General features: G+C 32.3%; 1 protein-coding gene across 10 annotated transcripts; it reads left to right on the top strand.

The window, feature by feature from the left end:
* Positions 1–5,493: 5,493 nt before the first annotated feature.
* On the top strand, positions 5,494–12,134 carry LOC114288160 (uncharacterized). Of its 10 annotated transcripts, XR_014336094.1 has the most exons (10): positions 5,494–5,599; positions 5,703–5,931; positions 6,019–6,085; positions 6,201–6,329; positions 9,493–9,555; positions 9,901–9,998; positions 10,267–10,385; positions 11,296–11,403; positions 11,665–11,716; positions 11,821–12,134. XR_014336094.1 is itself a non-coding variant. In XM_082879382.1 (7 exons), the coding sequence occupies exons 3-6, from the start codon at positions 6,019–6,021 to the stop codon at positions 11,713–11,715; spliced, it is 366 nt and encodes a 121-aa protein (XP_082735508.1). In that variant the 5' UTR covers positions 5,494–5,599; positions 5,703–5,931; the 3' UTR covers position 11,716; positions 11,821–12,134. The 10 variants fall into 10 exon arrangements, 2 of the variants coding, with proteins under 2 accessions (XP_082735508.1, XP_028087444.2); XR_014336093.1 differs by lacking the exon at positions 9,901–9,998; XR_014336092.1 differs by lacking the exon at positions 11,296–11,403.
* Positions 12,135–12,476: the final 342 nt, after the last annotated feature.

Raw genomic sequence — 12,476 nt, 5'->3', positions numbered from 1 at the left:
GGAAAAGTAATGGGCTTAGTGAATCTATGTTTATAAGTAGTTGTTAATGTTATAAAAGATTGGGAACGGGGGTTAATGAAAGGAAAAAAAAAGGATAAATCGCTTATGGCGGTGAATTAAAGGATTGTTTTCAAGAAAAGTTCATATATATATTGATATATATATTTTGTATAAATTGTCACACTATTATTCTTGTATGAGAGTGGGTATTCATGATCATAGCTATCTGTAATGTTGTTATTGTTAAGGATCATGTTGAGATCCCTACTGGACTATATGTTCATCCCACGTTGTTGAATCTTTTTCAGGTGTTTAGCAGGGTGTGCTACAAGGTTTGGATCTTCTTATTTGTTGGCCACGGGGCTTTAGTTACGTTGGCGGAATGCCATTGTTGTAAAGGGTTACACCCTTCTTCTTGTACTTTTAATGATGTAAGCCCAAGGGCAATTTATTAAGTTAGTTCATGTAATGTTTACTTTGCATACGAATGAGAGTATTGTTAATCATTTCTACGGATTGAATGTATGAGTTTATTTCCGCATGTTATCTCTGAAATTGGATTAAGTTAAAGAATTTGGTAATGACTCCGAGTAATAAAAAGTGGGGCGTTACAAATGTACTATATAAATAATATATATTGCATATATATTCATGTGATCTTGTGGTGGCATAGTGGAGGGAGTGTGTTGGTAAAGGTGTACAAAGTAGAAGGTTCGTGGTTCGAATCTCAGAAAAAGCAAAAAAGTTGGTTTTTTTTTTTTTTTTCACGAAAGCACCTTTGGCGACTAAAATTATTAGTCGCCAAAAGTCTTTATTTTGGCGACTAAATGGATTAGTCTGCGATTCAGTGAGTATTGGTGACTAAAGGATTAGTCGCTAAATGTATGATTTTGAAAAGTGTAAATCACTATTGGCGACTAAAATGTTGGTCGCAAAAGAGCTGCTTTTTGGCGACTAAAAAAGTTTTAGTCGCCAATACCTCTACCGACCATCTACACGCGACAAAACCAGCGACTAAAAAAATTAGTCGGAGAAAGTAAAAAGTCGACTTTTGGTGACTAAAAACAGACTTTTGGCGACTAAAAATTTAGTCGCCAAAGGTGCTTTTTCTTGTAGTGGATTGTGTGAATGGATTAAAAAAAAAAAATTGTGTTTACTTGATGATGATCGGACTAATAAGAATTCGTGTTTATTTTGACATTCAATAAGTAAAATAGTCAAGGGGTTGGATTTTCTCATATTGGTCATCCAACTTGAAAAAGAATTTTGGCTTGGTAAGCTTGTTTTGGGGCTGATTCCGATAAATCAAATCATTCACTTTTTAGAACTTGTCGAGTGAAATATTTGGTGGTAAGCTTGTTTTGGAGGCGGGAGGCGACGGCAATGGCGCGACGACGACGGCGACGGCGACAGCAACAGCAACGGCGACGGCAGATCTGAAGAAGAGAGAGAGCAAAGAGAGGGAGGGATTGGTTTATTTGGTTCGTGCGTGTATACCATATATATATATAGATATATGCCTGGTTTTTTTTTTTTTTTTGACCATTTTGCTTAATCATGTCTTTGTGAACATAAAAGTTCAGTTCATGGACTTTGGCAAAAAAAAAAACAAAATCAAAATCAAAGTATATATATACCTAAATAATTAAACCAAAATTGTCACATATATTTATTAAGATATATTTTATGAAACGATAAAACTAAGATTATTCTTCTATGTCGTATACTTCGCAATACATATAAATATATATATATATAATTTCACTTAGGTAAACACAAATAATTTAACAAAAAATATTATATATGTTTATTTAAATAAAAATGTTGAAAATAATTTTATATTTATATATAAATATACATATTAATTAATTAATTAATTAAAATTTATAAAATATTATTTATAAAAAAATATAATTTAATTCGTACGTATAACCACTAATTTTTCAATTTGACCCTTAACGTTTGTTTTTGCTCCTTTGGTCCTTCATGTTTTAAGTTTTTTTAGTTCATTTCTAAAATTAATTTGTATTAAAAATTAGACAAAAAATGATACATTGATAATCACGTGATATAAAAATATTTTATTATATGTAATTCACATTTTTGACATAAACTTAAAATTTAATATAATAATATAATTTTTTTATCTTGTGTGGCAGTTATTATGACATTTGTTTGTTTAATTTTGAATAGAAATTAGTTTTAGAAATAAATTAAAAAAAATTTAAAACATAAAGAGTCAATGTGAGACAAAATAAACTTTAGAGATCAAAATATGAAAGTGACCAAATTTAAAGGGGACAAAATGTAATTTGCCAATTATAAAAATACAAGAACAACCAAGCCCTAGTTGTTCCTTCTTGTCTACCTCCCACTGTCTCACACCTGTCCACGGCTCTCTCTCTCTCTCTCTCTCTCTCTCTCTCTCTCTCTCTCCCTCTCAGTATCATTCCGTTCTATGCCCATTGTATTGAGCTCTCGTTTGGCATAAGGCTTTTTTTAAGTTGGGAGCTAATTTAGCTACAAAAAGATAAAATACGATAAAAAGTAAACCATAAAAGTAAAAAAAAAAAAAAAAAACAAAAACAAAAAGCCAAACCCAAATAAACTTTTTAGCTTCAAGTTAAAAAAGTCAAAAAACCAACTCACTTTCCAAATGAACCCTGAATCTGAATATATATGTCTGTAATTAAATAATTAAATAATTTTTTTGTATTCCTCCAATGTCGAAACTGAGTTATTTGCAAAACTCTAAGCTTATACATGTCTATCGTCCTCAAGAAGACGCCATTTATTTAAACCAAAGTTGTTAATCACGTACCAAACAAAATATCATTTTTCAATTGGTACGGTATTTACTAGTATCAATATGTTACTAAGTACTGTTTCAGAGTTATTGCAAAAATATTGTATATGTATTGAAATATTATCTAGTAGCAAATAATTCAAGTATACAATATTATGAAGCGCAAATTTATTTGTAGAAGAAGCTTAAAACATACCATGTCTGCTACATAATTGTTGGGAAGTTCAAATCTGTAGTGACAAGGATGATTCTTAACATATTTGCTTTGTTATATGTATATATATATATTGTATTAAAATACTATAAAATGCTATTATTTAACTACATATATTCATTTTTAATAAAATTCATAATTTTAGATTTGTCTTTTCGAGATCTTTAAATCGTTGCTTATATTGAATATATAAAATTCTAAAAAAAAAAATTAATAAATAGACTAATGACAAAGTAACAGATAGAATTATTTTTGAAGCAAGTGAGGGGGGCAGGGGGGAAACCCACGATAAGGCCGCTATGCATTTGGTAGCATTCAAACTATGGTCCATACAATAAAATTAGAATTTTTCTCACTACGTAGACTGAAAAACATGATTTTCTGGCCTTGTGTTTGATGATTTATGTAAAAAAAAAAAGAGTATAAATTGATAACCAATATATATATATATATATATTGTTGAGAAAATAAGCACGTGAAATAATCTACAAATGGATAGATCTCGAAAAAAAAAAAAAATAAATTCAAAATGGACTACCAAATGCAACGTTCGTTGTTGGGTTAGTGGGCTGGTGATTTCGTTCCCATTATGGGGTAGGTCATTGTAGTTTTTTTACTTCATTTTATTTTCAATAACATTTGTCTTTGAACAATAATATGAAATTCTAAATGGCATTATATCACAAGTTATATACCCGCATCTTGTATAAAATATAACTATGGTGGTTATAATATTGTATTTTGTGTCATTTAGGTCATCAAAAATTTAATTTTATCTGTAAATTTTTTAATTTGAGTCAAATTAGTTTAATTTCAAATGACTCTAAATCATTAATAGTATATATATATTGTCCTAAAGGATGCATTTTGTGTCACTATGTGGTTCTTTGAGTTTTCAGTCTTACCAATTTCATCACTAGAATGTTGTAAGTTATGCTTCATCTTCTTTAATTATCATAGGTCATTTGCAGATTTTACGTTAAATCTTTATCTGAGGTGCCACATGGATGGTTCTGGTTTGGCAAGGTGTAGTTGGATCATACCTGTATCAAAGATAATCGGATGAGGACAAGAGTCTTAGATCATGACAGACTCTCTGTTTGAATAAGTGAGGACTCTTAAGAGAGTTAATCATAATCTAAATTGGATGAGTTCAAGATGAGTGTTATCCCAAAAAGGGATAGAATCTTATAAGTTCAAGATAAGCGTTATCTAATTATTTTTTTTGTTTGATTTAAAAAAGCTAATAACTTCTAACCAAGCTTCTCTCCTTAAATTTTTTTAATTGAGGACAACGTAAAAAATAATTTATACATTATTTTATAATTTAGTGTCTTTTAATAATTTATTTATTTTTTACTTTTTAGATATGCCTAATTTGCATAGAACTAAAAAGTAAAATATTTATAAAAAATATAATATATATCAAATGTATTAAATTTTATATTTTTTTGAATTTAGTATTTTTTAAAAAATTAAAAAACTATAGAAGTATATATAAATTATTTGAATTTAAAAAATAAAAAACTTATTTAAAATATTTAAAAACTTACACTAACAAAAACAAAAAAAAAAACTCCAAAAAATTTTAAGCCATGTTCACCGCTGTTCCTCTCATTCTATCTCTACATGTTGCTCCAAATAGGGGTGTGCGCGGTGCGGGTCGGTGCGGTTTGAGAGAAAAATAGAAACCGTATGGTGGGTGGCGGATTGATAAAAGTGTCACTAAAATTTGCCATTTTCCATATCAAAAACCGGCGGTTCGGTTGGCAAATAATGGCAGATTTGCCTTGGCAGTTCGGGCGGATTGGCGGTTTATAAAAAATATAATTCAAATTAAAAAACTTAAATCAAAGAGTAAAAAAAAGACGAGAGATACCGTGATGTTAAGCATCTTGCGAAACTTTCTTCTGATGCAGCAAGTGTAGCAACAACATGATAATATCAACGACTATGCCATTAGTTCATTACAAACATCTGTGAAGCTACAATGATCAAATACAATAAATAAAATTAATATCATTCAGGGTTTACAATATATTGAAAATGTTTACTGTTGAAAAGTATTTAGATTGAAAAGTAAGCTGATGCAAGTTTGCAACATGGCCAGAAAAAAAAAAAAAAAAAGATTAAAAAGTGAATTGGGATCCAATTTTATTTTGGATTACTGATATCTTGAATTCCCTCCGAGCAGTAATGTAATACTATATTCTAAGGTATAGAACAACAAGCAAACTTAAGTAAAAAAGAATTTTTAGAATCTTATAAAACATGATTTAATAGCGGTACGGGTCGGTACGGTTTGGAAGAAAAATAGAAACCGACGAATTGATAAAAGTGTTACTAGAATTTACCATTTTTCTTACCAAAAACCGACGATTCAATTGACAAATAATAACGAATTTACCTTAGCGGTGCGGTTCGGTGCGATTTCGACGGTTTCCACGGTTTTGACGGTATTATGCACACCCTAGCTCCAAACCCTCTCATTCTCTCCCTCTCGCTTTCTGCGTGCGAGCTCTCGACTTCTCTTCAAGCATTGCCTTGATCGATCGCGCGACTTCTCATGGCCTCACAATGTATGTCATTCACTTTCTCTCCCAATCGATCAATTTTTCTGTCTCTCGATCATTTTTTCCCAAAAGCTTCGAATTCATCAATTTATTTGAAGTTAGGGTTCAGTGAGAGCCATGGAAATGTAGACTACGAAGCCAAATGCATTCTCAATCAATTGATCTCAAACCCTAACTGATCTCTACACACTCCTCTGTATCGAACGATTCGACCTCTCTGCAATCTCCTCTCTGATCGCGAACTTGAACCAGTTGAAGCAATTCATCGATGATTGCAAGTCCAATCCCTCAATTCTCTCCGATCTTTCTCTCTCCTTCTTCCGAGACTACCTTGAAAGGTATGATATAATTCGCTTTCATGTAGCTTGATTCAGAATTTTGATATTTTGTAACATGTATTATCTTATTAATGCTGAATTTTGCAGATGGGAGACTTTTCTATCGAGGTCATGGAAGAAAACCGTGATGCTTCGCAGGAGGCTAAGGTGCAGGGTATGGAAGCAATTTCTGAAAGCATTCTAATTTCATTACATGTACATACACACACGTGGATATATTGTAAACACATTTTTTCATAATTTGACTTTGATGGTTTTGGGTTGATTAGGGAAACTGGAGGAAGCAATAGAGCAGCTCACACAGGCTATTTTGCTCAATCCAACCTCAGCAATTATGTATTCAGGTTCTCTCATCGCGATCGCTTTGGCCGAAGTCTTCTTTGAAGAACTTTATCACGGTACCTTCTCTCTCTCTCTCTCTCTCTAGCTCTTATTTTCTGATTCTTACTTGTTGATTTTCGCTTGCATTTTGAGATTCCTATGATTTTTTGGTGGTTTAGTGGAGTGAATTGATGTTGAATTTGATATTCCTCGCCGAGATTCCTATGATTTTTCAATTCAATTTTTAATTTGTTATTAAATTGTTTAATTTGTTCCGGTGAGCCTTATTGTGTTGATGTTTACATTCTTTATCCTTTTTAGTTATTTAATTCTGTGTATTTACACTTACTTTTCTACTGATGCAGTGATGCACAAGAAAGAGTAGCATTACTTCTGATATCCATTGTCAGCATTAAGTGGATGACCATAATTCTCTCTCACTCTCTGTTTTTCTTTGATATCATTTGACGTTCTCAGTTCATTTTTCCTTGTGTTGGCTTTGGTTAATGCTACTACTGAATTTTCATCACTTGTATTCATTTCTGGCATTGAGACAAGGAGACCAATTCAACTAATTATAGTCCTCATTTTTTTGTTAGAGAGGATGTTTTATTGCTTCACTGCGGATAAGGAATCAGAATGTGATGAATTATGTATTAGTTGAATCCCATCTCTCCTTTACAGTCCATCGGGAATCATGGTTTCTGCTAAACCCCAAATCCTCTTGATGTTAAGCCTTTTGTCATTTCCATATATCTCTCCGACACTAACCCAATCATTTCTCTACCCGTTATAGTTCCATAATTATTGTCCTTGACTTTAATGTATCTACTTGAACACCATTATCTCCTCCCCTGTAACCTACTAAAATGTTTATTGTATCTTAAGTTCGACTTGATAGTGTGGATTTTTTATGTGTGTCTTAGATAATGCAAGTTTGAGGTGAACTTTGTTTTTGGTTGATTGCATTCTGCAATAAGAAACTCATGAATTTTGATTTATTGCATTGAATTTCTGACCAGTTTCTTACTTTATATTTACTTGCTAGAATTCATGAAGTGAAGTTTGTTCTTGAAAAAGAAAATTTAATGCTAGTCTATTTCTTTGGATTGTGCTTATGTGAAGAGGAGAAGGAAGAAAACTCGTTTTAGTTATTTCTATTAGCAATGGTATCAATGATAGGCTTTGTAAACTATTCTTAATATAGGCTTTGACGTTATTTAAAGGTCTAATATATAAGTCACCACCATATAGTGAAGAAAACTCTGCATTCTGCAAGTTTCTGATACTATTGTGTTTCAGCGTTGTTAATTATGATTTGTTTGGAAATATTGGAGAATACTGCTTATAGATTGTGGAACTGTTTTCATTTGGGAGGCTTGGTGCTTGTATTAATTGATTGGCAATGATTTCATGGGAACCTGTTATGTTCTGACGTCTTAATGGCTCCGAGGATGATCGAAATATGATATGATTGTTTGTTAGTAGTACTAACAGAAGATGGAACTTAGACCTGAATTCAGCATTATATAAATTGGCTAGTTGGTGAATAAATGTTTCCATGAAACTGAATTCACTGTTAAATTTAAAAATATCTACTTGAATAAATGTTTATTGTCTTGAATGACAAGTGCAAGTTACAGGAAGATTTATTCAAGTATCTACTTGAACTTGATTCGACTCATTATTGTGAGCCGAATAATTAAAGTGTTGTATCATTATAGGAAGATTGTTTCCCACAAGGCACAAACAGGAGAGGTAAGAGGGGAAGGGAGCATGGTTCCCTCCTCCTTCCACCCACTTTTGAGGGTAAAGCATATGGTAAACTCAAACAGAAAGATCCTTGCCCCTCTTTTCCTTTCCCCTCAGCTTTCCTTATAGGCCCTCCTCCCTTTCCCCCTTCCTTCCATCCAAATAATGAAATCTTTCCTTTCCCTCACTCTTCCCTCCTACCAGATGGACCCTTAAAGTGAATACTCAAACCTTTAGCACATGCAACATCAGAGACATTTAGATAGAATTGCAACTTTTTTTTCCCTTTTTCTTTTTGGGTACTGTTAGGCATTATTAAATGTAAATTCTAGATGTGATGCACCACACATACAATTCTATAAGCTGATTTTTCTTCTCTTAACTGAGTACAAGTAAGCTCTCTCTCTCTCTCCCTTGTGCTGGTGCTGGTGGTTGGGAGGACTATATTTTTATTTTATTTAATGAAGCGGTATTCAATATCGTATCATATGGTATTAGACACATCAATAGTGAGCTTATAGTTATAGCCTTATACGCAGACCCAGTACTAAATGAACACTGCAAATGAGTGAAGATGAGCAGTGGTTAAAGCACAATGATGTACAAAAGAAAAGTATAATTAACAATTGAACTTTTATCTAATTATGAATTAAATAGTATAACAAACTCATGCCTTTCACTTTATATGAAAATAACAGTACACAGGAAGCACCAAAAAAACACTATAGGTGAAGCATTTAAAAATTCAAAAGTAGCAAATTGTCATCATACTCATTGGTACAGTACATCAACTAATAATATTCTTAGGTCATGTTTGATTCACAAGATTAATAGTAAAGTATTAATAATCCGATTGAATTAGTGTGGTATTCACTATCCAATTGGATTAATATCCATTGGATTAATAATCCCGCCCCTACACCATTACTAATAATCCTACAAATTTGTTGGATTAATTATCCATTAGATTAATAATCCTAAACCAAAATATTAAAACAAATATAGGATAATTGGGTCCATGGATTAATAATCCTAATCCCATACTCTAATCCACCCAATCAAACATGCCCTTACAGTATAAAAAAAAAATCTGAGTCACCAAAGGAAAACAGTAACTGAAAAATATAAGGACAACAAACATAAGTGCCCCATTGTGAAAATCTCCATAACATACATACCAATTTTCAATGAAGGCATTAAAGCCTCTAATTGAGTACACTCTTAGCAATACTGATCTACAATTGTTTCTCACTCTAAGCAGCTTCATCAGTTGTCAAGGAGTCTACATCTGCGAAAAGAAGGATTCAATAAAAAGAGAACAAGAAGCAGCAGAAAATGAAGTAACTTATCATTAATTAGGAAACAGGAATCACCCACCATTTGATTCCAGTGACAGGGCACAATGTCATCATGTTCAAGATCTACATGTCTTTTGCAAAACTAGGCTGATTGAAGATTTTACTTTAATTTTCTGTGGTCTTTGTGCAGGACCAGATAGATGAGTCCTAAACATCTTTCAAGCTGACCAGTCATTATCTTCACCCGGAGGAGGTGGGATTTGAATGTCATTTGTTTGTGCTGACTAATTATGTGTTGATTGTGAATGGTTCCATGAAACTGATGTTCAATACTCCAACTTAAACTTGCTTTAAATTTTTTGAGTGATTTGCAATGCTCTGCTGAAAGTATTGGTTCCTATATTTGCAGTATTGTTGCATTTGATTCCAGTTCAAAATTACTAACCCTTTTTTCCCATAAATGAAAATCAAGGGTCATAAAAAAAAATGGAGTGATATTTAGATCTGAAATGTCTTTTGTAACTGCTTTATAACTTTCTCAAAAAAATAAAAAAGAAGAAAAAGATCTGATATTGTTTTGATCTGACATGTCTAACAGGTTTGTACAGTTATGGAGAACTATAGATGAAAGCAATGATTTGTTATTGTTTTGATCTTTAAATTTCAATTGCTTAGTGCGTGAATGTGATACAATTGGTAATTTTCTTCTTTATGTAGCAACAGTTGTACACAAGTACTATAATTAGTTCTATGATTTAGCTGAAGCATTATATGATTTTAGTTTATGAGCTTATTTCAAATCATATATTATGCATGAATAGTGCAGACTTTGATGTGAAAGATTTTTATTTATGTTGCATCTTTGAGTTACTTTACCACAGGTCCATGTTTGAGGACATGGCCACCAATTGTTTGGTTAAACTTCTGAATGCCTATTATCTTGTCAAACTATCCTATTAAACAGCGCTGGGTCAACACTCTTGGGGGCATAAACGAAAAGCTACTATCAAAGATAAAGGTGGAAACAAAAGAACTTATACAATGGAGGTTGAGGAAGAGGAGGAGAGAGATGATGATGAACTGGTAAGACTTGTGTTACCTATCTGAAATGCACTAATCTGTGAGTATTTTATTATCCTTCCATAAGTTTCTCTGGCATGTTCTGTTATTAGATTAAGTTTTTTAACTCAATGCTTGCCTTTTGGAGTCAAGATTGCCCTTCAAAATATCCACCAAATGCACTGTACATAGATGGAGTTAAAACCGAAATATGTTAAATAGGTTTATTGATAAATACTAATAAATCTGGTGATTGTTTTGGTTGATTTTTGTTGGATGGATATTGGTATTAGCTCTTTGCCTTTCCAAGGATATCCACCACTTTATACATCACCATGAAATCAAATTGCTTTCTCATAGTGTAAACTAACCTCCATCTCTTTGTATTCCGCTTGCATATGTTGTTTAGGATACTGTTGAGATAGCCTCTGTTATCCATGCTATCCACGGTAGTTAATTTCTACTAGTTAATTTACATGTTCAATGCAATTATTGGTTGCTTCTTCATGTGGCTGTACTAATTATTTTAATAATTATTTAATGATCATAATGAATATAAAAAATCATAAATCACTCTATTGCAATAATTAAAGATTTCCAATATGCTGCCACATTTCATGATCTCAACAAAATAGGAGTCCCTGTTTGGCTTGGGCTTAAAAAGCTGTTTTTTTTTTTTTACTAAATAAGCCAAAAAGCAAAAACGCGGAACTCCACCCAAGTGTGGAAATGTTCAAATGTGTTTGGGTTAGTTCAGGTATTTGCTGATAGTGCATTAGTGGAGCTGGCATTGTTGTCTAACTGGCCTTAATGATTTTCTCATGAGTAATGATGATTGTTTCATTGTTTGTTTCCTTTTATATATATATTTTTTCTACATTTCTTGGTGATATATGCCAATATTTATATTATTTCTCTGGTTTTACTTGTTGAGGTTGGCTCTTTATCAACCTTGGGGTCAATGTCAGCATAGAATTGGGTCATAGGATATCAGTCCCAATCTTCTTGAAATCTTCAGTGAATCACTGATTGCTTTTTATGGGTAGGTCTTTGCTCTTCAATCTTCTTGTCATTCTCTCTCTCAGATCTCTCCCTCTCTCTGTTTTTCCATTCATTTTAACTCGGATTGCCCCTTTGATGGTTCAAAATGATTCATCTCTCTCTATATAACAATATACAATCCATCTCTTTTAGGTTTTTTTTTTTTTCCTGATTAATGGTCTGTTTGCTTTCGAATTGCCATAGTTCTCTCTCTCTCTCTATTGCTTGTATGACATGTAACAGTGTGCTGTGCAATTTGCAGGATCTGCTACTATTCTTTGCCTTGATCCTGACTCAATCCATCACCTTTTGAGGTATGTATATATATATATATATATATGTTGTTGAAGCTATTGATTTTTTGTTTGTTTATTGAGTTTTTTTTTGTTTTTTGGCGATATCTTTTATTCTGGAATAGGATTGCTGGATTGGGAGTGGGAGTCTTCCTTCTTCTAGCTTGTAGAATCAGCGTGTCAAAGGTTGATTCTTGGAATGTAGTTTTGGTTGTAAAACAAAAGCCACTTTTTCTTCTTTTTTTTTTTAAGAATCTGATGCATCTATCTGCTTTTCTTTTCTTTTGTACTCTTTTTGTTTTCCATTCAAATTTTTTGGAACAATGCATGTTTTCTTTGAAGGATGCAACTTTTTATTTTACTCAGTCTTGTGATCTGTAAGTTTTTGAATCATGTAAAATACCAATGATATATTCTTTGATTTGTTTCTGTTCTTTTATTTATGCAGGTTGTGTTTTTTTTTTCCCTCCCCAAGAAATTAGTAGGTGGAGTTGTATATTTAAAGTCATATTTTGGAAATTAGTGAATCATATGATTTGGATACTTTTCTTGGTTTGTACGGTTGTGAGGTAGTTATTAGCTTGATATGATAGAAGTTGAGGATGGAAGCTAGTATGCAGGTTGTTTGGTGTGTGGATGTTAGTTTTTTTCCTTAATTCATAGTTGCTGCTTCTGTTTGATTTGTTCACAAGTTGCCGCACTTTATAAGCTACTGCGTTTGTTTGGAGGTACATAGGCTAGGCAAGGTTATGTTCTTGTGTGTAATATATATATATATATA

The sequence above is a fragment of the Camellia sinensis genome, chromosome 7 (genome assembly GCF_055761805.1).
Source record: "Camellia sinensis isolate YWXY chromosome 7, ASM5576180v1, whole genome shotgun sequence".
Lineage (NCBI taxonomy): Eukaryota > Viridiplantae > Streptophyta > Magnoliopsida > Ericales > Theaceae > Camellia > Camellia sinensis.
The sequence above is the reverse complement of the archived record's forward strand: the minus strand, read 5'-3'. Positions and strand labels throughout refer to the sequence as shown.